Source organism: Oncorhynchus clarkii, chromosome 29, assembly GCF_045791955.1.
Source record: "Oncorhynchus clarkii lewisi isolate Uvic-CL-2024 chromosome 29, UVic_Ocla_1.0, whole genome shotgun sequence".
NCBI classification, from domain to species: domain Eukaryota; kingdom Metazoa; phylum Chordata; class Actinopteri; order Salmoniformes; family Salmonidae; genus Oncorhynchus; species Oncorhynchus clarkii.
In genome coordinates, this window is record NC_092175.1 from 19,294,250 (window position 1) to 19,322,236 (window position 27,987).

Below are 27,987 nucleotides of genomic sequence, written 5' to 3' on the forward strand. Positions count from 1 at the left end.
CAAAAAAGCTAGTGAAATTATTCTCCCTCGCTTCAAAAAGATTAAACCAGGAGCCCTTGTTGACTCAACAATAAGCAACATTTATCCTTAATTAATTCTACAGTAAAAGTCAGTCTATGGCAAATAAATTGTAAATTTATACGCACACGTACAGAATAGCAAATTGTACCCTCCCTGAAAGGGAAACATAAGTGATTATAGTCTTATGAGACAGTTACTTGGTTGATAAGTGAATTGGAGCGACTGAACATTTAGTACTGTTAAGGGACCCACCACCTCCTCACTTCATTGTGCGACTTGCTAACAGGCACATTCAGTGTGGCAGTAGAGTTGAGGGGAGTGGGTGGGCGGTAATTACGACTCAGGCCCAGAGGGAAGCTGTTCCCTGCAGAGATGAAGAGACACACATGATGCCATGCCACAGGTGATAATGGACTGGTGAAGTCATTGCAGCTTAACACAACTGCATCCTGCACCACCTGATATTGGCTGTCATTTCTTGATTAACTGTTGCTTTTGAATGAGCTTCTTCTCATCTTTGACATGCAAACAGTTCATTGTACGTGCTTTTAATGTGCAGTTTTTGACAACGTTGCAATGTGAAAAGACAAGATTTTTCTCAATGGTGCATATGCTGGTGTTCTAAAATGTAATTGGAGGTTTGTAACACTGTCAGATAATGCAAATACTAGGCTATGGGTGATTGTATCATGGGCCTTTGGTTTAATAAAATAAAGACAAATGTAACACTAATTAGCTTGGCATAACTTCTGTTATTCATTTGTGAAATGCAATATATTAAAGTGGTACGCTAAAATTACAATTCAGGCTCTCTAAGGTACCATAGCAATTTCAACAGATCAAGATTCAAGATTCCCAACAGGTTATGCTGTGTGCATACAATTGGTTGGATTTCCCTTCACCTGAATAGCATACACTTTCATTCTTAAAAAAGACTAATCATTCAAGAAAGTTCCTACATTTTTAGAGGACGGCATAAGGAAACTTAATTCAGTAGGAGTTCAACCTAGGAGAAAATATTTGGTTAAGCATTATCAGGGGAATATGGCCCAGTTCTAAATCTTCTGACGTACAGCCAGAAATAAGTAATTAGCTGGCTACAAGGAATGTCCCCCTTATACCGTCAATCATGACACTTCAAAGTGTTATTGTTTTGTAAACAATACTAAATCATGAAATGTTTGGATCAAAAGGACATTAACAGTGCAGTGCACAGACCCACACAAGACTATGAAAACACACTAGGTTAAACCATAATTAATATTCTCTGAACAATGATTTGTTGTATTTTACTCCGTTTATTGAACAAAATATCTTGGATGTACATATATACATATATCATCTTGTACTGTATGACATCACTGTGGAACTCTAACCTCTGCATTGACATTGATCATTACACTGTGCCCATCTGTTATGAACGCTGTATGAACTATTAATACATCATTGACTTCCAAACACATTATACAAATCTTGATATAAAGCACAGAAAAATATGAATTCATCATCATCGAAAAGTACTCACTCTCAGGACAGAAAGATTCTTCATACAAAACATCTTTACAACTTTTTGCAGTTACCGTACACAGGTATTAAACATACCATTAAACATCCCTTCTTTTCGTACTTTAGGAGGGTATCACCTTTAGGACTTATTCTAAAACAAATAAAGCAGTGGCTGGCTGTGCCACTGTGTAGCCTCCTCTGTGGTTGGCTCCAATGTGAGTACAGCAGCGCCTCTCAAATAACGTACACGTCAGTCTTCTCCCCCTGAAGCCAATAGGTTCTCATTTTGCCTTTGCCCTGGAAAAACACAGAAATCAATAGGGTGTCATAAATGGAGACGAGTGGGAGTGATGGCTACACAAAAGGGCTTCTCTTCCTTAAAGGGTGACCCTGACATCTGCAGGTCCTGTTAGAACCCATCTGACAATCCCTAGAGAGTATTACTACTCCACATAACCAGATATTATGGTTCTCTTTCATTTTGACAGGAGAGCACGGACATCTTTTCTTCACGACACTCAGAACCCAGAGCTCCACATCTACTGACATGCAATGCATTCTTCCACCAAGAGAAGGAATAAACAGGATGGGAATCACAAGACCACATTTACCATTCGTTCATATTCCTTTGTCTATCAAACAATACTCAATGCGTGAAGCCATTAAAGATAACGCTGACAACACATTCATTCCTCTTTGTTTGCCTCACCTTCATTTCCACGTCTCCTCTTAACTGGAGATCAAAATAGCCAAACTCATCCAGCACTTCTTTGGTGGCTGAGGAGAGGTGGATCCTCAAGGCTGTGAAACACATCAATGAGACAAGAGACACATCACAGTGAGTGTTTTGCAGGGAGTGAGACCCAGTTGCATTACATGCAAGCATTTACCCTCTGCCATATGCACTGGGGCAGACAATAACAATTATAATACACACGCATACTGTACGTTAACCAAGTAGATCTGTCTATGTTAGGTGGTCAAAAGTAGAAATGAACAGTGAAATTCCTTCCTGGTGCTATGGATATAGTGCCTAGAAACAACTGTGGACAGTGCAGTCCCAGAGGTGATTCCTACCACTATAGGATATTTGATGGTATACAGTTTTATCACTACGGATGTGACATGGGTATAAGTGTTATTAACTATTTATCAATGGACGTGAAAGCACACAGCAGGAAATGGGCAGGAAGGGAGTGGGTTAATCAATAACGTGATGAGTCACTCACAAAACCTCCTGGCTGGCACAACACCAGTGGTCCCCTACCACCACACCAGTTAAGAACAGCTGCCAGTAATACCAGTCCAGATAATCACTCTTAAACTACGATGACAACCTTCATCCTGTCTGTTGCTTTGTGACTATAAATATCCCATTCCCTGTCTACTTTATGCTTCCCTTCACGTTTACGTTTCTTACAGGGACGCACGTGCAAAGAGCTAGTCCACAATTTGTATAATTGGATGGTCATGGACTCTCAGACACAAGATATCAGTCAGATTTAGTTAAGACAAATAATGACGGTGAACCAGTCTTTCACAACACCATTGCATGAGACCAATACAAAAGGGAATACTCGGTGGACGAACAACCACAAAATCACAATCCGAGCAAATACCACATAAATAACAAATAATGAGTACTTAGTAGTCAGTGTGTCAACTGAAACACATTTATTTTTCCCCAATTGAATTCTAGAATGTGACCATTGTTCCATGCAGCAGCATTTCGTTCAAATATTTATTTATTTAAAAAGCGCTGACAGCCACTAAAATAGAACAACAGAGATCCGAATCTGACACTCACCCTCTCCATTCGATTCCATCCGAGACGCTGTGTTGACAGTATCTCCAAATAAACAATATCTGGGCATTTTCAGACCCACCACCCCAGCACAGACAGGTCCTGAACAGAGGAAAGGCAGTGAATTATACTGGAAATATACTCCATGGAAAACCATCATTTAGATAAAGTAGCATTTCTTTCATTACCAGAACCTCACATGATAAGTTAAGTGTACTTAAAAGCATGAAAGATTAGATTGAACTCAAACAACGCATGCAAAAAATTATGGGATTCAGCACCTCCCACGCAGACTGTTGAAAGACCTATCAGTGATGTTCATGTCAAGTGTTTGAATAAGAATATACTGTACATTCTGCTTGCATGAGATAATGTCCGAGAGCTACGGACAAAAAAAACCCAGAAAAGCTTGACCTGATCCGCCTGTACTTGTTCAAATATTGTCACTACTGGAGAAATTGCCAGAGATTTCTTAACTGAAATACAGTATGTCCTGAAACCTAGATATTGTAATCAACGGTCATAACCATTCACAACAGTTTATAAAAATGACTGAGCAAAAGCCCTATGCGATCATGAAGCAGGAATAGGCAGGATACGTAAGTGGGCAATTGAATCACAGATGAGTTCTTGGCTAGTCGACTATTTGCAATAGTGATAAAAATAAAACGTTTTATCATTTAAACATTTTTACTCAATAGAGAGTTAGAATAATAGAATGTGCCATTTCAAAACATGGTTGTGCATCAGCGATGACATAATTAGCCCATATCAGCAAAAAATGTTTTATTGGTAAGTTAGCTGGCCGCAAGACTATCTAAACTTGTAGTCAGTTGTCATATTAAAAACTGCAAACATTTTCCTACACCCTATGGCAAAATGTGTAGAATTGCATGAAATTAGTTAGAAAATTGCTAAATCTTCTCCACGCCCAATGGCAAAACAAGTACAATTGCAGGAAATGTACTTTAAAACCCATGAGGCACTGCGGCCCCTCATGAGTACCATTTGTTTTGTGGCCCCCACCCCCATCAAAGTTGCCCTTACCTGGTTTAAGCTATTTGTCATAGAATTAAATAAACTGACAATGGCTAGGGCAGATCATGTAACATTTAGGAGGTATTGAAAGATTGAACTTTTATGATTTATTCAAGTTTTTTAGGCGGTAACTATGTAGGGGCCAAGGATAAGGGAGTAGGATTGGGCAAAGACACAGATTAATTCAACTGGACACAAATATTGTTATTTTTAAACTGCCAGCTTCCAACAGTAGTTAAGCATAAAACATTTTAACAATAATTCCAAACTCCATGTGAAATGATACCTGTGTGGATTCCTATCCTTAGCCGTAGCTGGTCTTGGGGTCTGTGTCGAATCTTGAATGTTTTCACCTGTTCTAGTAAGGCTAATGACATCCCAGCGATCTCTCTTGCGTGGAGTTTACCATTCCTTACCGGAAGCCCTGACACCACCATGTACGCATCACCAATGGTCTCCACCTGAGATATACATGACAACATGTCAGCTGGTAAAACAGGTGATTTTTCACTGGTTGAAAATAACGAAAAACATCATTACCCTGACTTACCTTGTACACATCAAAATTATCGATGATGGCATCAAAGCAGGTGTAAAGATCATTCAGCACCGTCACAACCTACAGAGAATTTAGAAATACTTTAGGTACAGTACTCAGGTAAACTAGAAACAGTTGTTCACGGTTAAAACGGTCAGAAACACCACCACTAAAAGCATATTACCATTATTCTTCTGCTCCCTCAGTCTCTATTTCAGAAATACTTATTTAGCTAGTGGCAAACTTTTGTGAAACGAAGCAATTTCAAATAAAGTGTCCAAAGATAGTAAATTCCACTTTGTGCGTTCATGAGGCATGTTCCATTTGGTTTCCCCCTGTGATTGACGGAGATGTGGTTCTGCATGAACTCCCAATGGTTCCCCCAGTCAGATGAAAATATGTCTGTCTGTTCCCCCGCCTTGGGCCAGTTCCCAGAACCTCAGATTACTGAGAAATGCATTTGCACGAGTAAAACAATGCAACAGACTAAATACTGGGAACACATTTTCAAAAAAAGGATTCAGAATTTTAAGATAAATAATTACGTAAAATATCAGCTGTTTATTCAAAAAGAGATATGAAGTGTTTCATGTTCTCATTCGTCAAACGACTGTTTCACTATTGTAATGCCCCTGAGTAGCTATTAGTTAGGAGATTCAGTGTGCTCATGGAGAGAGAAATGGGGTTCAGAAAACTATTTCAGTGCTAGTTTATACATTTCTTTATTTCACCTTTATATAACCAGGTAAGCCAGTTGAGAACAAGTTCTCATTTACAACTGCGACCTGGCCAAGATAAAGCAAAGCAGTATGACACAAAGAACACAGAGTTACACATGGGATAAACAAATGTACAGTCAATAACACAATAGAAACATCTATATACAGTGTGTGCAAATGTAGTAAGATTAGGGAGGTAAGGCAATAAATAGGTCATAGTGGCGAAATAATTACACTGGAGTGATAGATAGTGCAGAAGATGAATGTGCAAGTAGAGATACTGGGTTGCAAAGGAGCAAAAAATAAAAAATAAAAAATAACAATATGGGGATGAGGTAGTTTGGTGGGCTATTTACAGATGGGCTGTGAACAGGTGCAATGATTGGTAAGCTGCTCTGACAGCTGATGCTTAAAGTTGGTGAGGGAGATAAGTCTCTAGCGTCAGTGATTTTTGCAATTCGTTCCAGTCATTGGCAGCAGAGAACTGGAAGGAAAGGTGGCAAAAGGAGGAGTTGAGCTTTGGGGATGTCCAGTGAAATATACCTGCTGGAGCATGTGCTGCTATGGTGGCCAGTGAGCTGAGATAAGGCGGGGCTTTACCTAGCGAAGACTTATAGATGACCTGGAGCCAGTGGGTTTGGCGACGAATATGAAGCGAGGACCAGCCAACGAGAGCATACAGGTCGCAGTGGTGGGTAGTATATTGGGCTTTGGTGACAAAATGGATGGCACTGTGATAGACTGCATCCAATTTGCTGAGTATAGTGTTGGAGGCTATTTTGTAAATTACATCGCCGAAGTCAAGGATCGGTAGGATAGTCAGTTTTACGAGGGTATGTTTGGCAGCATGAGTGAAGGATCCTATGTTGCGGAATAGGAAGCCGATTCTAGATTTAATTTTGGATTGGAGATGCTTAATGTGAGTCTGGAAGGAGGATTTACAGTCTAACCAGACACCTAGGTATTTGTAGTTGTCCACATATTAAGTCAGAACCGTCCAGAGTAGTGATGTTAGACGAGCGGGTGGGTGCGGGCAGCGATCGGTTGAAGAGAATGCATTTAGTTTTACTGGCATTTAAGAGCAGTTGGAGGTCGCGGAAGGAGCGTTGTATGGCATTGAAGCTTGTTTGGAGGTTTGTTAACACAGTGTCCAAAGAAGGGCCAGAAGTATACAGAATGGTATCGTCTGCGTAGAGGTGGATCAGAGAATCACCAGCGGCAAGAGCGACATCATTGATGTATACAGAGAAAAGAGTCGGCCCAAGAATTGAACCCTGTGGCACCCCCATAGAGACTGCCAGAGGTTCAAACAACAGGCCCTTCGATTTGACACACTGAACTCTGTCTGAGAAGTAGTTGGTGAACCAGGCGAGGCAGTCATTTGAGAAACCAAGGTTGTTGATTCTGCCGATAAAAATGCGGTGATTGACAGAGTCGAAAGCATTGTCCAGGTCGATGAAGACGGCTCCACAGTATTGTCTTTTATCGATGGCGGCTATGACATCGTTTAGGACCTTGAGTGTGGCTGAGGTGCATCCATGACCCGCTCGGAAACCAGATTGCATAGTGGAGAAGGTACGGGGGATTCGAAATGTTCAGTGATCTGTTTGTTATCTGTAGTTGAAGTTAAACCATTTCGACTTAATCTAATATTTAATTATATACAGTACCAGTCAAAAGTTTGGACACACTTACTCTTTCAATATTATTATTTCATTTTTTATTACTATTTTCTACATTGTAGAATAATAGTGAAGACATCAAAACTATGAAATAACACATATGGAGTCATGTAGTAACCAGACAAGTATTAAACAAATCAAAACATATTTAATATTTGAGATTCTTCAAAAGCAGCCACCTTTTTGAATTGAATTCAATTTATTTTGAGCTACAGACATTTACAACAATGTGGACCCAGAGGATATCAAAGTATTAATTAAAATGCTTATTTCCAAAGTGGTCATTGATGGTAAAACAATAACACAATTAAAAGAGAAGACAAAAATACAAACAACCATAAATACATTCATGTATATTGACATCCTAAAAAGTGTCACTTTTCAATGCACTTCTCCCTAACCTTAAAAATCAACCATATTCATTTCACATTATAACAATCTATTAACTGCACATCGTATCGATCCTTCAAATAAATACACCGAACCAGCATTAGGGGCACAAGGGGCAGTGGAGTAGTTTCCCTTACTTAGACAACCTTCCCCAAATTAAAAACGATGCCTGCTTTTTAAAGCCGTTTTTACTTTTTATTTGCTTGATCTCCAAGGGAAGGCTATTACATTTAGACAAATGCCTGTATGGAAAAAAGTGCTCCTCGCAGTACTGTTTACTTCTGGGATTTTTTATGTGGTCAAAAAGGTGGATAAGGCAAGTATCAGTGGAATGAGCTATTGTAAAGCCAGATTGTAGATCATAAAGTAGTTTGTGCTCAAGAAGGTATCCCTCAAGTTGATTAAAAATACATCTCTCAGTAACTTTGGATGAGGTGCTAAGGATTGACACAGGTCTGTAGATTCCTACATTTGTTTTACTGCTCTTCTTGTGGAGTGGAAACACCCGGGCTATTTTGAGATCCTTGGGAAATGTACCACTACTAATAGAAAGGTTTACAATATGTGTTATCATTTTAGCATTGACAAAAGCACTATCCTTTATGATTCTTGGCAGGAAGATTATCCAGCCCAGTTGCTTTGTTTGTGCTCATTAAGCATAGTAGATTGTTAACTTTGTCTTCTGTTACCATGCACAGCTCAAACAAATAATTTGTGATACCTTTGCTATGGTAAAAGTTATTAATGAAAGACTGGCCAGTGTCCAGAGCAGATGGGTAACTTCTTAACCAGAGATGAGGCTATAGTAAAAAATGTGTTAAAATAATTTGCAACCTGTGCCTGGTCATAACATAAAACATCATTAATATCCAGGCCAATACTACAGGATTTTACCTTATGGGGATTTTTTAAGTCAATGTCCTTAAAAAAAATTCCACAGTTTACGGGGCTGATGTAAATTGTCAGTAACGGCATATACCCTTTGCTTTGATGACAGCTACTGTATGCACACTCATGGCATTCTCTCAACCAGCGTCATGAGGTAGTCACCTGGAATGCATTTCAATGAACAGGTGTGCATGGTTAAAAGTTAATTTGTGGAATTTCTTTCCTTAATGCGTTTGAGCCAATCAGTAGTGTGGTGACAAGGTGGGAGTGGTATATATAGGATTGCCCAACTTGGTAAAAGACCAAGTCCATATTATGGCAAGAACAGCTCAAATATGCACAGAGAAACAACAGTCCATTATTACTTTAAGACATGAAGGTTCGGCTCTCATGAAGACCACCACAGCAAAGGAAGACCTTAGTTACCTCTGCTGCAGAGGATAAGTTCATTAGAGTTACCAGCCTCAGAAATTGCAGTCCAAATAAATGCTTCACAGAGTTCAAGTAACAGACATCTCAATATCAACTGTTCAGAGGAGACTGTGTGAAAATCAGGCCTTCATGGTCAAATTGCTGCAAAGAAACCACTACTAAAAGACACCAATAAGAAGAAGCCTTGCTTGGGCCAAGAAACACGAACAATGGACATTTTTCGTTCCATTTGAGATTTTTGTTCCAACCGCTGTGTCTTTGTGAAACACAGAGTAGGTGAATGTATTATCTCTGCATGAAGCATGGAGGAGGTGGTGTGATGGTGCTTTGCTGGTGACATGGTCAGTGATTTATTTAGAATTCAAGGCACAGTTAACCAGCATGGCTACCACAACATTCTGCAGCGATACGCCATCCCATCTGGTTTGTGCTTAGTGGGACTATCATTTGTGTTTCAACAGGACAATGACCCAACACCCCTCTAGGCAGTGTAAGGGCTATTTGACTAAGAAGGAAAGTGATGTAGTGCTGCATCAGATGACCTGGCCTCCACAATCACCCGACCTCAACCCAGTTGAGATGGTTTGGGATGATTTGGACCGGAGATTGAAGGAAAAGCAGCCAACAAGTGCTCAGCATATGTGGGAACTCCTTCAAGACTGTTGGAAAAGCATTCCAGGTGAAGCAGGTTGAGAGAATGCCAAGAGTGTGCAAAGCTGTCAAAGGCAAAGGGTGTCTACTTCGAAGAATCTAAAATATGTTTTGTTTAACACCTTTTTGGTTACTACATGATTCCATATGTGTTATTTCATAGTTTTGGTGTCTTCACTATTATTCTACAATGTAGAAAATAGTACAAATAAAGAAAAACCTATGAATGAGTAGGTGTGTCCAAACGTTTGACTGGTACTGTATGTTAACTAAATAGAGCACTAAATGGTTGATGAGATACCTGAACCTCAAAGCCACACTAATGTTAAAGAATACTCTGCGTTCTGTAGTCTTAATTAAATAGATCCGTGACCTGAAAATCAAATGGGTAGAATAACTGACATTCAATATACTGTATTACACTGCTACTAAAAGCTAGTGGATGGATTCTTAGCTCTGGGCTATATGAACATTTGCTGAAAGGTAGATGTATGACTGTTCTTGTAAGTAGCTTTCTGCTGGATGTATAGAATTGATCAGTCTGGGTAAAAAAAAACAGTGGTCCTTCAACTGGTTTTGCCTCGGAACCCAAATTGAACCAGGTTGTCTCAGTTGCGATACAATATTCACATCATGAAAAATAATTGCCAAATTACAATCTGAAAAACAAATTTTTATGCTACACAGATAGTAAATGTAGCAATTACATGACAAGGGAACAACATTCCCACCTCTTTCATTGTTAATAATACAATTTTGCCCATATTCATGATAAAGAATGTTAATAAACTTACTGGCTTGAGACCACAAAATTAACCAAAATAGTACTGCTAACAGCACTATATTGAAAATATTGTGATTGAAGACTTATTGTTCTCTAAATCAAATTATTTAAAACATGTAACCTCATCATTTCTACACACTTTCTACTTGATTTACGTTGCTTCAATTCAGAATGCAGTATTTTTAAAATGATTATGTTTTTTTTACTGACACCCGCAAGCCACTCAAAGCCTCCCGCAACACGCCAGTGTAGAATCGCTGCTGTAAAAGTATCTTCACAACTTTAGAAGAAACACTCCAGTAACACCATCTTAATTCCTGGCACAAGTTGCATCAAGAAAAAAAACCTGGTTCCTCTGGATACATTTCAGAGTTCTGAATAACCAAAATGTTTGGGGAAAAAAATAACATGTTAGGGCACTGCACTTAAAACCATTGAGACCATTACAACCATCCCATCGGCCTTTCATCCTCAAACAGTACATTTAGACCTTGTTGAAGGGAGTCTCTCAATGATATGAGTGGTCTTGAAATCTTCTTCATCTGAGAAAGAAATTCCATTGCAGCTATGGCATCCAGTGACTCAACAATGCGTCAATACGCTCTCAGCTCTCAGTACTATTTTGAGTTGTGGCCTCAGTGTGGGAATGCTTTATACTAGGAGACATACGGTAGGTGCTCTAATAGGCTCTGTGAGGTTACGTAAGTGACAAAGAAGCTCCTCTTCACATTCTCTTCTTTTCTTATAATGAGCTGTTGGATCAGCATATATTTAAACTTTCATGTCAGCTACCTCGGAGTGTCTTGGGAGAGAGTTGACATTGTAGTCATTTAGCAGACACTTTTATCCAACGTGACTTAGAGGAGCAGTTAGGGTTAAATGCCTTGCTCAAGGGCACATCAACTTGATTTTTTTACCTAGTCGGGTCTGGATTAGAACCAGCGACCTTTCGGTTACAACATTCTTATCCTCCCGAGTGGCGCAGCGGACTAAGGCACTGCATCTCAGTGCTAGAGGCGTCACTACAGACCCTGGTTCAATTTCAGGCTGTATCACAACCCGCTTTGATTGAGAGTCCCATAGGGCGGTGCTCAATTGGCCCAGTGTCGTCCGGTTTGGCCGGGGTAGGTCGTCATTGTAAATAAGAATTTGTTCATTACTGTTCAATAAATATAAACGCCACCCATACAGGAAGTCTAATTTCCCACGGTGAATTAATACTTTGACTCAATAAATATTGAGTGCATTTTACTTAGCAAAACTAACTGCACATACATATGGTATTCAAAGTCGGGGTCGACACATTTAAAAAACAAATAACACACACACACACACACACACACACACACACACACACACACACACACACACACACACACACACACACACACACACATATATATGAAAGATAGACGAATAAGTAAATGTATTTATTGGCTCTCTTAATTTGGATAAGAGAGAAGAAAATTATCATTTTTTAATGTAAAAATTTTAATCTACCGATTTTATTTATGAGTCATTTGATTTGGGGTGGGGTCCCAAGAAATTATAGCAAAAAAAAAAAAAAAAAAAAAAAACTAAAAAAAAAAAATGAGGCTCCCGATAAGAAAGTTTGAATACCATTGTGTAAAGTATGTATCTGATGTTGGTTAGTAGTGGATATCTCTACGGACAGTTGTTTACCTGCAGTGGTGTACTCTCAGCTGACATTGATGTGAAGCCTACAATGTCACTGAAGTAGATTGTCACACTGTCAAATGCCTCCGCTTGGACCGTCTCCCCTCGCTTTAGCTGCTCTGCTACTGAGCTGTGGATAAGAGAACACACATTTTGTTAAACAATGCAGAGTGAAATGCTAATACAGACCTATGAATCAACAGTGACAGTAAGCTTGGCAGCTACGGTCCACAATGAATAAGGGAAGTTATAGTATAAGCAGATCCTAACAGTATCACTTCCTTTTCATGAATACATTAAATTAAAGAGCCAGAGGCACAGTGTAGCACTAGTAGCTAGGTTAACCCAGGACTCTGGTCAAATAGGCTGAATTCTGCAGTGAGAAAAGGTATCGCTCCGTTTTCTCAGGCCCTTTTCTGCCTGTCAAAAGGGCTTAAAGTTGGCGGGAGACATTTGGGCAGACAATGGGATGGTAAATGAGTGTGACTACACCACTGAGACAGACAGCTTAAATAGACTGAGGACATGGCTTGTCATTTGCTGCTTTCGTATTATCAGAGGTGCTTAACCCCCCTATCACATTTCTCCTCCTAGTTCTGGTTAATGAGAAGTTTGCTTGTCAGCTCCCATCTTGCCTTGCTCTTTCATCTCCTCTCTGCTTACGTAACTGTAAATGTGTATATTTAAAAAAAAGTGTGAGATAGAAGTGAAAGCTGATGCACTCTTCCACGCCGTGTAATTTAAACAATGAATAGGTGGAACGGCACAACACAGAAAATAGTCTAATTTTCTCTGTTTGATAATCAGAAGTTCAGATGTATAAACATAATAGTGCAAGAGGAGAATCCAAATAATAATTATTCTGACTGTGGCAAGATCTGGTAAAGTAGATTTTCGGCTTTTCTCTTCTCCTCCAGGTAGGCTTGCGTTCGTTCCTCTACCAGGTTCTCCAGGTTGTTGGCGTACTGCTCCATCCTGGACAGCAGGTTGTTCAGAATGCTGGTACTTCCCTCCCTGTGACACAAACAGACAGAAAGATGACATACCCATTCATTTGTTGACATTCTAAATGACAAATCTTTCCATTCCATTAACCTCACCTAATATGGTCTATTCAATGCGTATTTCAGAACTGACTTCATGGTCATACTTTTCAGAACCTTTGTCTATACAGCACAGTGGTTGAGTCATTCAGGGCTATACTGTAGCTGTCCAGTACTGTACACTCAGTGTTTGGAATCTTTCCCACATCTCTAATGGGTCATAGATCATACACCCACATGTAGAGGAACACAACGGTAAATCAAGACATTAAATACAGACGGTGGTAAATAGCAGTGCATCAAGGGTAATCACGTGAAGGATACACAGCTTACTCTCTTAAAGTACACTATAGACTGGCCCCGGCCCTGAATCATAAGGATTGTCACTGAGGACTGAGGACCCATAGGAGGGGAGAGATTTCACATTCTTTACCCAGCCGAATGGTTATCATAGTAATCAAGGTCACTTACAGAGAAGTGATTTCAGCCATTTGTAATACACAAAGTGAGAGCCCCTTATGTGGGCTACATCAGATCGTTTACGACACTGATTACTAAAGACCCTGTTTGTTCTTGTGTCCTTCAGCCAGGGTTTCACACACCAAAAATAACACGCCATCAGCCACTACGTCAATAAAATATATTTACGTAATGAAATGAAGTGCTTCTGAGAGGTATCAATCATGTCTCTCTTACCTCAGGCCAGTGGAATTGGCCAGAAGTATCACTGAGGCTAGCGGTGCCTGTGGCTATATGTTAACGTGACAGACAGACCGATCCAGAGCCCTGCTTTGAGCCACACGGCCAAGCCGCCAGTCAATATAATGAACCACAACCTGTGTTGTGATCTCCCTGTCACAACTGTCAGAATTCAAACGGAGTACGTCTAACTCGCCAAAACAAACAGCCTTCGTACTTGTAAGAAATACAGAAGCGTTGAATGACATGAAAACAGTTCTGCAGCAAGGGGACACATCTGATAGTGGGGGTGTTGTAGGGAAAAGGAGTATGGCCCTGAAAGCTTGATCCGGTGACAAAACAAACACCAGGGTCTGATTTCCTCCCACGGCTCATAAAGCACTTAGTTTTCTTGGTTGCAGAGGTCACTCCACATCTTCAAGGTTTTCTGGATTTTGATCAGCAGGTAGATCACATATTTCTCCTTCTGTGACAGGTCTGCCCAGCTCAAGGGAACACGCACCCACACAGAAACCAAAATATGCATCTGAATAATGCATGGGGTAGGCCATGAAGAACAACAAGATAAATATAAACTCCACACTTGTGGAGGATGAAGACTTCCTATCGCTCTGATCTGAAATTATTTGTGTGTGATAAGCAGCACCACTTTCTTTCATCTTATTTATATTAATGCTATTCCCTTTTCTAGCATCTCTTGATAATATCAACTTCTTTCAATTATTTCCTCCATTCTCCTTTTCAAACATCTTGATAAAAATAAATCCAAAGAAAATATGATCTACATGGAGGAGCTAGGCAGCCATTTTGGGGCATGGTGGTGATCAGTGCTCACTTGTTGAGTTTGGTGATGTAGATCTTGATATGGCTAAAGTCGGGCCGCTCGACGGGGTCCTCGGCCCAGCAGCTGTCCATCAGGATGGTCAGCTCCTCACAGTGGCAGCTGTTGTCTGTGGTGGGCCGGAAGTAAGGCTTCTGGCCGTTACGCACCTTCTGCACTATCTCTGCAGTAGTCAAGATAGGGGAGTGTTAGTGTGTGTGTGTGTGTGTGTGTGTGTGTGTGTGCGTGCGCACTGCAGTCTCTGGGAAATTGATCGATCCATAAAGTCCTAGGGAGAACTGAAACCAGCAGTACTGCAGCCCTTGAGCCAAGGATTGGAGTGGCCCAACCCGGACGATGATTTTCTTTATGCATTAGGGAACATGCATGAAGGAGGAAATGGGGCAAAAAGGTTAGTATTTTTGGTCTTAATTCATGTTAAGGGTTAGGCATTAGGGTTAGCAGAGTGGTTATGGTTAGGTTTAAAATTTGATGACTTTGTGGCTGTGCCAGTTAGTGACCACTCTGCAGAGCTGCCTCCAGTACATGAGTCATTACAATAAATGCCAACCTGCATTTATTAGCATAATTCGTTTTACCTTTGGGGCTCAGATCCATGCCGTCCACATAGAAGGGTCCATTCCTCAGGGCTATCTCCTGGAGTATGATGCCAAAGCTGTACACGTCTCCTTTCTGGGTGCCCTGTGGAGGGTGTCTGTCGTAGATCAACAACTCAGGGGCCGTCCACAGCTTCTCTGGAAACACAACAAACTCACATTAACCACTGAGCATCTTCTCCTTTATCCAATCCTCCATTTTGTTTTCTTCCATTGGTGAAGAGGCAAAGTGATCACCTCGGCTGGCAATGTTGACCTACTTGCATAGAGTGCGTGCGAGTCGTCATTTTCACATGATGAACGGAAACTGGCCAGGCCGTAATCCGTAATTTTCAACACAAATCGACTGTCCACCACACAATTAGATGACTTCAGATTTCCATGGGAGCCGATGTAGCTGTTGTGAAGATAGTTCATTCCCTGACGGAGCAAGCATTAAATTGACCGTTCAAAAATAAATGTCCTCCAGTATAGCACACATGAAAACATACACATCTGATCATGTGGAAATAATGTGTTTTGAGTTTGATCGAAATGGAAATGTGATGGAAATTCTGCACGGAGCTAAGTGTTTCAAGTAATACATTTCACATGGGAAATCTAATTCCTACGGGGACACAAAAAGTGCACTGTCATGGGGCGGCAGGGTAGCCTAGTGGTTAGAGCGTTGGGCTAGTAACCGGAAGGTTGTAAGTTCAAATCCCCGAGCTGACAAGGTACAAATTTGTCGTTCTGCCCCTGAACACTGTTCCTAGGCCGTCATTGAAAATTTGAATTTGTTCTTAACTGAATTGCCTAGTTAAAAAAATGTATATATGTCTAATATTTGTAGGAGCATATGTCAGAATGTGCCTTTTGCTTGTTAGAAAGTCCCTGTTGTTGACAGCTTGACAGTTATTTTAACAGTAATTTGGTTAATTTCCTCCATGATTCACATAAAAAAAAGCCCTTTTGTTAGAGCAGGCTAAAAATAATTATTGAAAATACATGGATGATTAAGCGGAAGGAATATTGTAGCGAGGTTGTCATTATGTCGCTTTCTAAGTTTTCAACCTGGACTCAGGGGTAGATGTAACATAGTAAATGTAAATCTGTTTCCCTGTAGCATGAAATGTTACATTACATATGATGTTACAATTTGTATGATATGTTACAAATTGCAATTCGTACAATATGTTACATTTACAATGTGTATAATATGTTACAAATTCCATTTTTTTTGTGGCTTATATTAGGTAGGTGGCTAACGCTAGCTAGGTGGGTGATGTTAGCAAGGCTAGGGGTAAGGGGTTACGGTTAAGAGTTGGGTTAAAGGGGTAGTCCTTTCCTGCAGTCAAACGAGCTAGGGGCCTCATGGGTGGAATGTTAAATGTTAAGAATTCCTTAATTACTCAACATCATTTTGAAAAGCCGCCAAAACTCCAGTGTTTCTTTGTAGAACGGTTTTATATGTCAGTCTTTTGTGATGTACAGTACCAGTCAAAAGCTTGGATACACCTTCTCATTCAAGGGTTTTTCTTTATTTTAAAAATGTTCTACATTGTAGAATAATATTGAAGACATCAAAACTATAAAATAACACATATGGAATCATGTAGTAACAAAATAAAAGTTAGAAACAAATCTAAATATATTTTAGATTTTTCAAAGTAGCCACCCTTTGCCTTGATGACAGCTTTGCACACCCGGCACTCTCTCAACCAGCTTCATGAGGAATGCTTTTCCAACAGTCACGAAGGAATTCCCACATACGCGGAGCTCTTGTTGGCTACTTTTCCTTCACTCTGCGGTCCAACTCATCCCAAAACATCTCAACTGGGTTGAGGTCAAGTGATTGTGGAGGCCAGGTCATCTGATGCAGCACTACATCACTCTCCTTCTTGATCAAATAGCCCTTACACAGCCTAGAGGGGTGTTGGGTCATTGTCCTGTTGAAAAACAAATGATAGTCCCACTAAACGCAAACCAGATGGAATGGCGTATCAGCGTAGAATACTATGGTAGCCATGCTGGTTAAGTGTGCCTTGAATTCTAAATAAATCACTGACAGTGTCACCAGCAAAGCACCCCCACACCATCACACCTCCTCCTCCATGCTTTATGGTGGGCACAACACATGCGAAGATCATCTGTCCACTTACTCTCACAAAGACACAGTGGTTGGAGCCAAAAATCCAACATTTGGACTCATCATACCAAAAGACAGATTTCCACCTGTCTAATGTCCATTGCTCGTGTTTCTTGGCCCAAGCAAGCCTCTTCTTATTATTGGTGTCCTTTAGTAGGGGTTTCTTTGCAGCAATTCAACCATGAAGACCGGATTCCTCTGAACAGTTGATGTTGAGATGTGTCTGTTACTTGAACTCTATGAATCATTTATTTGGGCTGCAATTTCTGAGTCTGGTAATTCTAATGAACGTATCCTCTACAGCAGAGGTGACTCAGGTCTTCCTTTCATAGCGCATGATGGTTTTTGCGACTGCACTTGAAGAAACCTTCAAAGTTCTTGAAATTTTCCGGATTGACGAACCTTCATGTCTTAAAGTAATGATGAACTGTCGTTTCTCTGTGCTTATTTTAGCTGTTCTTGCCATAACATGGACTTGGTCTTTTACCAAATTGGGCTATCTTTTGTATACCACCCCTACCATGTCACAACACAACTGATTAGGTCAAATGCATTAAGGAAAGAAATTCCACAAATGTACTTTTAACAAGGCACACCTGTTAATTGAAATGCATTTCAGGTGACTACCTCATGTAGTTGGTTGAGAGAATGCCAAGAGTGTGCAAAGTTGTCATCAATAAACTCAAATATAAACTATATTTTGAGTTGTTTAACACTTGTGGTTACTACACGATTCCATATGTGTTATTTAATAGTTTTGATGTATTCACTACACTTCTACAATGTAGAAAATAGTAAAAAATTAAGAAAAACCCTTGAATCAGTAGGTGTCCAAACACTTGACTGATCCTGTATATAAAATGTAATATTGGGATGAAAATTCTAAATGTAATACATTTCAACTCTATATCTGACATGCTACAGGCGTCTTCTTTTTTTAAAGCCCATAACCATGTGTGTGAGGTGTATACTTTAGTTTCAAAGTAAATTTGTTTAAGACTACCAAGAAAAAATTATGTGTGGGGGAAGGGTTAGCTAACATGTCAAAAAGTTTGAAAGTAGCTAGAAAGTATTAAATAGTTGCAAAGTTACTAATTACCTAATATGCTAAGGTGGTCCGTAATGAGATTCAAGCAACCTTTAGGTAGCTAGACGTTCGTGTTATACGCCCAGCCACTGCTGGTTTTGCCTTAAGTAACCGTCTGACTTATGTAACCACACCAAACATAACATATCATATTAATTTAAGTGTCCCGGATTTAAATTTACTATGTTACTTCTAGTCTATGAGACCAGAGTGAAGTTTTCGGTCATACTAAGTGTGATGCCAATGTAAAGGGCGTCACACTGCTTGATTAGTGAGCAACACCTCCTCCTGATTCAGCTCATGACGAGGCTCGAACCCAAGACCTCTGTCTTGCTAGCACATGTGACCGCCCTCCTGAAACATGTTACGAGTCGGCGCCACGCAAAAACCTTGCTATTCGCTGGTGTAAGTGGGGACACTTCAGCCTGAGAAGTAAGTTTCACACATCCACATGTGCTAAATCAATACCTACTCTCTCTAATATTCATTAGACATTCTTATTGAACCTTTATTTAACTAGGCAAATCAGTTAAGAACAAATTCTTATTTACAATGATAGCCTACCCCGGCCAAACCCTCCCCTAACCCGGACGACGCTGGGTCAATTGTGCGCCGCCCTAATAAGGTACCCATGTGACCTCAAAACAACCCAACTGCAGTTACAATCGTAGTACATGTATTGTTGGCTGCTGTCAAACAGGACACATACCTTGACTATGTCGTTGATGAGTGAATAGCGGAACATCCAGTCCAGATTGATGCTCTCATTCTCCAAAATGTCCTGGAAGTAGAAGTACAATTTTCAGCTGACATCGCTCTAATTCATCTGACTGTTTCACAATTTTTTTTTTTTTTACCTTTATTTAACTAGGCAAGTCAGTTAAGAACAAATTCTTATTTTCAATGACAGCCTAGGAACAGTGGGTGAACTGCCTGTTCAGGGGCAGAACAACAGATTCGGGGGTTTGAACTTGCAACCTTCCGGTTACTAGTCCAACGCTCTAACCACTAGGCTACCCTGCCGCCCCTCACATAACGTATCCATCATTTGAATGAATAATAAAATTAGCAAGACCACACCAAATGGTCATTTCAATATTCTAGTTGGTCCAAGTGATTCTACTTGGCAAAACATGCAAACACAATTGAAATGCCATTAAACGGAATGATTGTGAGATCTTACCTGAAGACTACCTCTGGGACAATATTCAGTCACGATGCAGTTGTTGGGAGGGTCAATGCAGGCACCGATGAATCTGGTTAAATGATTGAACTGCACATCTCTCATCTGTAAACAAACAAATTGACATTCAAATCTCTCTCTCTCATATGGCAATAGATATGGTTTTTCCTTTCTAGAAATGCAACCCCAAAAAAAGCACCCCCTCAGAATAGTCCATTTACAGCGTGCAGGTTTTGGTACAGTGTCTTTTCTACACGTTGAGTATAGCATTCCCTCATTGGCCATCCAGTTGACACGTGCATGTGAATAACTTGGGCCGGGAGGTTATGAATGAGGCAGTGTTGTGGGAACTTACAGCATGTGAAAAAATGCAGAGGTGTTGAAAGGCGGTACTGGCTCTAATATGAGTGCATAGCAGTCAAACGTGTAAAAGGCACTACATGGAAAATGATCATTAATTCCATGTCCTCTTTTTACAACCTGGGATCTCATCCAAAAATGAATCATGTCAAATAAAAGCATACAAAACAAAATCCTATAAATGATGTTCGGGCTTGTCACATAGGAAAGCGTTGCGTGCTCTGTATTTAAAAGTTCCATATGATGTGTATGTATAAACAACAGAGCGAAATTGAATCCAGTCCACACATCCTCTCTGTTTCAATACATCCATGCCCTGGCAGGGAGGATGTACATAATATCTCGGAGCAGTGTGAAACTTCCAAAAACAGTGAGAATAACCTGTACAGTGTGTTTTGGTTTGGGGCCGATTCACTAACAGAGGTGAGTGACAGCTGCTGAAACACCAAAACCAGGGAGTCAGTTGCTCCTGTTTCACAGCTCAGGAGAAGTTAGCATACCCTTTGGCCTATATAATTTCCCCTGCGGAACACTAGCAAAGGGAGGATAGGAGAGAAGAGGGGCAGGATAGCCTCAAAGACAAACGGTTAAGTTTCCATTGGCAGGCCCCTCTCTCCCTCATCTGGTCGGCTCTTTCATGAGCGGGGAACTGACAGCCGATCAGGTCCCTGGGGCGTCTGATGAGCAGCCAGCTCAGACTGGTGTCTCTCCTGAGTGCGCCGCCCACCCGCCATCGCTGAGTAGAGGCATCCAGGGCCTTCCCATCCACTGGGCCACAGTTCAGAGCGAGAGAGCGAGGGGGTGGGGGCTAGGCTGCCCAGAGCCTCATCCATGGCACAGATGATAACTCAATTAATACAGACCCAGAGATCCGATAATAGCACTGACTAACGTCTGGCCTTTCATTAGCCTCAAACTAATATGTTTCAGCAATGTTTTGTCTTTCCCACATCGTGTTTCAAGTCGGATGTATTTCCCCCCCCCCCCCCCCCCCACATTTCTCTGTCACTGTCTCATAAAAAGTAATTCCCAAAATGGAGATAATTTTCTTCATCCACAGCTGTTGCAGCTGATGTTGGAGGACGTTTGAGGATCTGAGTCTTTAACAGCAGCAGCACAGGTTCAGTAATAAGACATCTCCTGTAGCGGCGTGAAAGAGGCCCTCCTTCGAACAACTTGGTAATGATTCAGCACACCCCCCCCAATGCCCACACTGGTTTTACCACTTCAGTGGGAGAGCCTCATTCTAATACTGCTGCTGCAGAGGGGTCATAAACAGAGGCATGCTCGCCTAAAACAACATGAGGCAGGGCCCCGGTAAAGGGACATTCAACTCTAGCCCAGGAGGGTCAGACTGTTTACTAGTTTAGACCCAAGTCCTTTCATCGGTGACTGGTTCAAACCTGGGGAAATCAGGTGAGTGGTCTCTATAGCAGCCAATAACACTAAATCATCAATGACGTATAAGAGGGAAAAGACTAATCTTAACAAACGCTTCAGGAATGGATACCCCTCTGCAGTGAGGCAGTAAGGAGTTAAACAACCCACCAGACTTTATGACAATAACTTTAAGTAATAACAGCAGACATACACAGTAAAACATTGGGTACTGGTCTGGACTTACATGTTTGAGCTCGAACAGCACTTGTCTGGTCAGCTCGATCCTCTTCTTGTTCACATGTTTGATGGCCACCAGGTTGCCCTGTGTCAAAGAGATAAAGAGATGGAGATTAAAAACCTTCTACTGCAGGTTGAGCGACAGTCTGCTGTGTAGTGTACTGGGACTATAGAGATATGTTCTTTAGTAGGGTTTCCCAAACTCAGTCCTGGGTCACCCCCCTGGGTGCACATTTTAGTTTTTGCCCTACCACTACACAGCTCATTCAAAGAATCAACTCATCATCAAGCTTTGATTATTTGAATCAGCTGTGTGGTGGGCAAAAACAAAATGGCACCCCTGCGAGGCCCCAGGACCGAGTTTGGGAAACCCTGGCCTATAGTATTATTTTTCTATGACTGTGACAATTCAATAGGAGAGACCTAAATGTGACCATCTATGGGATCTGTGTGACGGACAGGCATCCATTCGTTGGGAAGAATGAAAAGGACAAATATAATGCTAATGGGAACATATCTACGCATATTTTTCACAGAATTCTTGAAAGGTAAAGGGGAAAACACACGGGACAATAGGTGGACTATAGTGTAGATATAATAGTGTATGGTATATATGCCAGCTATATTTAACATCTGTTCTATGCTACCGAGATGGAGAGTTATATCTGTCACTTTGATATGTAAAGATAAGTCAATCTACAGAGAAATACCATCAAATCCAAGGTGTGAATTCTAACTAGAAAAAGTGAGAAAAATACACAAACGTTGGATACTTGATCATAGGGATATAATCCTATATGGTTGAATAGAAGAACAAACTAAATTGTTACATGTAGCCAACAGCCACGTATCAACATTCAAGGCCTGACATTGACATTATATTCCTCCACCCTCTCAATAGACTCGTTAAACAGAAACATTAACAACAACAACAAGTTGCTAGCGGTGTCCAGACTGCGAGGTGGGATGTGAACCACACTCGTGTCTCACCAGCCATCTGAGCTGAGCTCTGCGGAGCTCGCCCACTCTCCTATCCATCTCCTCTGTGAGCATGCACATGTGTGGGTGTGAAGGAGTGAGCAGGAGTTGAAAATATCAGAACTCAGAAAGCCTTACCTTAAAATAGCCTGTTTTAGCAAATAGCTGATATTTTCCATGGGCAGTTATCAAGGAGCCGTAGCTGGAGCCTCTCTGGAAGGAGTAACAAGTATCCTTTCTCAGATAAGATACAGTCAGAGAAATGTTCAGGCACACTACAATTAGGTTCAGTTTGGTTATTATTCAATGTACAAATATACAATGCAACGCTACAACGTTCACTGACACAATTGAGTTCTTTTCAGAGATTTAACATTTTATTCATATCTCAAAACATTTTTGAAAAAGGCTCAGTGTATATTTGCCGGGTAAATGAAGAATTGGCATGTTTTCATATGCAAAACAGAATTCTGGGGAGATGTACGTGTAGGAACGAGCGTGCACAGGGTGAATGAAAAGGGAGTGAGGGAATATATTAAGCGTCAGCATATTAGTAAATAATGCAAATATTGGCAACACATGGCATACTGGAAAAGACATTAGTTTTGAAAATCAACTTTCCACAGTTTTATCCCAGGAATTGGACTGAAAACTTGTAATGAAGAAAGTGTGTGCATGAATTCCTGTACATGTGTACTGTAAGTGTGTAATTATTGGCACCCTTGATAAAGATGAGCAAAAAAAAGACTATGAAATAATACAAATACTGAGCTATATTGTATGCAAAAAATATATACATTGTTATTTTATACTAATACAATTGCTCAGAGAAACAGATTTTGTTTAACAAATAATAAAAATATTATTTTAAAAATTATCAGCACCCCTGTTTGCAATACTCTCACTCTCCCCTTGTGAGGATAATGACACTGAGCCTTTTTCAAACAAATTGTATGAGATTGGAGAACACATTGGGAGGGATATTAGACCATTCCTCCACACAGAATCTTCCAGATCCTTGATATTATTTGGTCTACTCTGCTCTTATGAACTGCCCTCTTCAATTCAAACTACAGGGCTTCAATGTTGTTCATGTCCAGAGACTAAGATGGCCATGGCAAGATGTTGATTTTATGGCCAATTAACCATTTCTTTGTGGATTATGATTAGTGCTTGGGGTTGCTGTCTTGCTAGAAGATCCACTTGCAGCCAAGTGTCAGCCTCCTGGCAGAGGCAACCAGGTTTTGTCTAAAATGTCCTGGTACTTGGTAAAGTTCATGATACAAGGGCCCCAGGACCAGTGGAAGACAAAACATAAAAAAGATCCACAACCACATTTTTCTGCATATGCTTCTGTTTTTCAACGCCAAACCCACCACTGGCGTGTGTGGCCAAAGAGCTCTATTTTCATGTCACCTGACCAAAGCACCGGTTCCAATCCAATGTGCCAACGCAGTTGATCAAACTCCAGGTGGTGCTATGGTCAGATAACATGAAAATAGAACAGGGGTGCCAATCATTTTGTTGACAAGCTATTACTTTGTTAAACAAAATCTCTTTCATATGAATTGTATGTATGTATGGGCCAGACTTAGGGATATTTTAACAATCATTTAATATGAGTCTGCCATTGCAAACCCAGCAACCTTCAATAAACCACTGGGAAGACTTTCAAGAATGTGTAAACTAACAAATGATTTGGACCGTCTTTCACTCCTTCTCTGTCTTTCTCTGTTTCTCTCTCAGTGTAAAACATGTTCTGTATGTAGACACTGACATGTTAACACATGTTAATGCCATGTTTGCTATTTTGTTTGCTACTAAACAATAATGACATCAATAATAGTACCCAGAGACAGATATCTATCCTCTGTGATACTTTAGGTCTATAGAGAGGATGAGCCTTTCATTTCACTGACTAAAATGGAATTCTAATCTGCCAGAGAAACAAGAACGTCTTAATCTCTGACGCACTGCAGTGCCAGGACTACTGATAAATTGAAATTCAATATTAAGATCAAATTGTGAGGAAATCTTTTAGGCAACCAGCATGTCATAATATGAGATTGCTCTGAATGACTAATATTCAACATACTACAGACCATTCATTGGTTTGAACTCTTGAGTCTTGACAGGATATTTCAGAGACAAACGTACCTGTGAGAGGGTCAGACGGCTGCCTGCTTTTTTGGGGTATTTGTTGGGGCTCTCAAACTGCAGGTCCTCCCACTTTATCCTCCACAGCATTCCAGCCAACTCCTTCTCTAGCTTCAGCTTCCTTCAACAGGAACAGCAGGAGGACACATTAATAAAGGGGTTTACAACAAAGGCACAGAACTGAACGCTCACATGTGGATGCAGTATGCATGGAATGGTTGTTATCAGATTGGTGAAACAGAAATGACAGAATCATCAGCCATGACAGAATCATTACTGATGAGCAATGTATTTGTGATTTTTCAACAGAATTGAAACTTGCCATTTCAAATGAGATATTCATCTTTTTGTCAGTGATATTTTCTCAGATACTATCTGTTAAATGCAGTTGTTGAATGATTTGGGTTCAGTAGTCTAACACTGTCAGAGGGTATAGTTTGAATTGTAAACAGCTCTACTAAAAAAATGATCAAATATAAGTTGTGGTATAGTGAATAATAAGTCTGTAATAATGTAACACTACAATGCGTCCTCCGTGATGTTGATCGAACTGCAAGTTACTGTAACTGCAAGTTAACAGGCCAACAGAAAATACTGGGTGACCAAAAATAGTCCATTTAAATATTTATTGACATTTTAATTTTCAGGTCACTGATTTCAGGACATTTTTTCTGGTGTTATTTTTAAAACACCAGTATAACTGGCAGTCACTCCGAGACTTGGAAAAAAATATCCAAGTGAATCAACACATCTGGTGCAGATCTCTCAGGACCTGGTGTTTCTCAGCATTCACCGATTTGCTGCAAAAAGTCCATGTTTTTAAAATTAAACTATTTTCCTCAAGCATAGCTCAAATGTTGAGAAAGTGAGCATTTTGCGGGGGAAATCCTTATTAGTTTGACACATTGAAAAGAGCAGAGCCCACACATTCCAGGCCAATCTAAAAGGTGTAAAACACTTCCAGATGGTGGCAGTGGATTATTGCAGCGTTTGCATATTGGTGGATTTTATGCTTCTACTGAGCCACCCGAGTTGGCCCCAAAAGAGACTATTATTTGTTTCTTTTAGAGCACATTTTCAAGTCAAACAGTCCAAAAACCTTTTGCTGGGTCCTAACATTGAAAACCTCCATGGCCCTGCATTCCAGGCAGTTTAGAGTATTAAAAAAAGGCACTGGGCTTTCAAGTGACTCCTTGACTAATCAGGAAACTGTTTTAAATTCTGTTTTTAATAGGGTTTGAATTTCAGGAACAGACATAAGTTGAATATCAAAAACAGACATAAGTTGTACCAAACAACAATAAGAACTACAAGATAAGTTGGTGTCTGATCAGATACAATTAGTAAAAACAAAAACCAGATACACAAATCAACAAACAATCCATTTTGTAACGTTATTTGTTCCATGCCGGTGGGTATATAAGCTCTCTGGACTGTGCCCGTATGGAAGAATGGAAATTTCACATCATTGCAGGGGAGCAGCGCAACCTTTCAGGGCAGGAAACACCATTAAACCAATTATCTCTTCCCAAAAAGTATTTTTCTATTTAAAGGCCTTCGTTTGCAGTCCTCTGGCAGCCGCAGCACCAGAGTGTGGGGCTCCACACTAGCTCTATTGTTTCATAAATCCCATATGTGAATACCTTTGCTGGACCAACTCTCCATTAAACTACATAGCCTAGTAGGTTCTGCTCAACTTCCCCCTCACACTGCACACACATTTAAACCCTAGTCAGACGTCATTAGAAAGCTAAGCTGACCCTCCTTTGAATGGTGCACGATACACATGGAAGAAAATCACACAATAAATGGTGACGTCCGTGAGAGAATGTGTGTTCACATTTGGTATAAGAGAACCCCATATATGACCAAACCATTGAGTTTCATTTAAAGCTAATGCCCCACAAATATGTCTATATGCACTTGTTTCTGTATCACTTTTCAGTCTCTAAGGCATACATTTTTTTTTACCCCCTTTTCTCCCCAATTTCGTGGTATCCAATTGTTAGTAGTTACTATCTTGTCTCATCGCTACAACTCCCATACAGGCTCGGGAGAGACGAAGGTCGAAAGCCATTCGTCCTCCGAAACACAACCCAACCAAGCCGCACTGCTTCTTAACACAGAGCGCATCCAACCCGGAAGCCAGCCGCACCAATGTGTCGAAGGAAACACTGTGCACCTGGCGACCTGGTTAGCGTGCACTGCGCCCGCCACAGGAGTCGCTGGTGCGCGATGAGACAAGGATATCCCTACCGGCCAAACCCTCTCTAACCCGGACAAGACTAGGCCAATTGTGCGTGGCCCCACGGACCTCCCGGTCGTGGCCGGCTGCGACAGAGCCTGGGCGCGAACCCAGAGTCTCTGGTGGCACAGACCCCTAGACCACTGCGCCACCCGGGAGGCCCAGGCGTACATTTTAAAGAAACTGTGATAAGTAAAGATAAAGATGTGGTCATTAACATCCTGACAAATAGAGAGGCAAATTAATGTTTTAATATTTAAAACATAATTAATATGAATTATCAAGGTTCCACCTGTGACGGACAATATTAACATCAATATTTGGGGTGACAGTAGATGCTTTTATTTACAGCTCAAAACTCCAACTGCATGAAGAGCAAGCGCAAACATTCCCATGTTTCTCTAGATAGACAGGGTTCAGAGTACCAATTATTTTTCCAGCAGATGCATAAGCACACGGGCGGGTTTTTTTTGCCACCGCAATTAAAAAGCCAATTATGCAAAACTATAACTTATTTCTGAAAACTCACTACAACTCTAGATCAGTTCACAAAGTTCAATACAATGTGAGTGGGGATCAACCAAAGATCTCAGTCTACATTCAGTGTAAAGAATAATAACAAAGTAACGTGTTAATGATTATTATGCGAGTGTAACGATGCAGGCGTTACAACTACAGTGCCTTCAGAAAGTATACATTCCCCTGGACTTATTACACGTTTTGCTGTGTTTCAGGCCAAATTCAAAATGGATTAAATCAAATGTTTTTCCTCACCCATCTACACACAATACCACATAATGACAAGGTGAAAATGTGTTTAGAATTCTTTGCTAATTTATTTGAAATGAAATACAAAAATATCTCACTGAAAAATATCTCACATGATTCCATATGTGTTATCCATAGTTTTGATGTCTTCATTA

The 27,987-nt window shown here is 40.5% G+C and overlaps 1 protein-coding gene across 4 annotated transcripts in view; it reads right to left on the reverse strand.

The window, feature by feature from the left end:
- Positions 1-1,294: 1,294 nt before the first annotated feature.
- Positions 1,295-27,987, reverse strand: part of LOC139388550 (atrial natriuretic peptide receptor 2-like) — a 50,385-nt gene continuing 23,692 nt past the window's right edge. For 2 of the 4 annotated variants that reach the window (XM_071135277.1, XM_071135275.1), the window contains 15 exons: positions 24,820-24,940; positions 22,801-22,896; positions 21,692-21,769; positions 19,708-19,812; positions 19,234-19,305; positions 15,570-15,729; positions 15,292-15,447; positions 14,708-14,876; positions 12,998-13,144; positions 12,137-12,260; positions 4,920-4,988; positions 4,656-4,830; positions 3,335-3,433; positions 2,237-2,328; positions 1,295-1,824 (listed from right to left, as the gene is read on the reverse strand). In XM_071135277.1, coding sequence (XP_070991378.1) covers positions 1,762-1,824; positions 2,237-2,328; positions 3,335-3,433; positions 4,656-4,830; positions 4,920-4,988; positions 12,137-12,260; positions 12,998-13,144; positions 14,708-14,876; positions 15,292-15,447; positions 15,570-15,729; positions 19,234-19,305; positions 19,708-19,812; positions 21,692-21,769; positions 22,801-22,896; positions 24,820-24,940 — 1,726 coding nt within the window. In that variant the 3' untranslated portion in view covers positions 1,295-1,761. The remainder of the gene's footprint in view (positions 1,825-2,236; positions 2,329-3,334; positions 3,434-4,655; positions 4,831-4,919; positions 4,989-12,136; positions 12,261-12,997; positions 13,145-14,707; positions 14,877-15,291; positions 15,448-15,569; positions 15,730-19,233; positions 19,306-19,707; positions 19,813-21,691; positions 21,770-22,800; positions 22,897-24,819; positions 24,941-27,987) is intronic. The other 2 variants (XM_071135279.1, XM_071135278.1) reach the window with 1 other exon arrangement.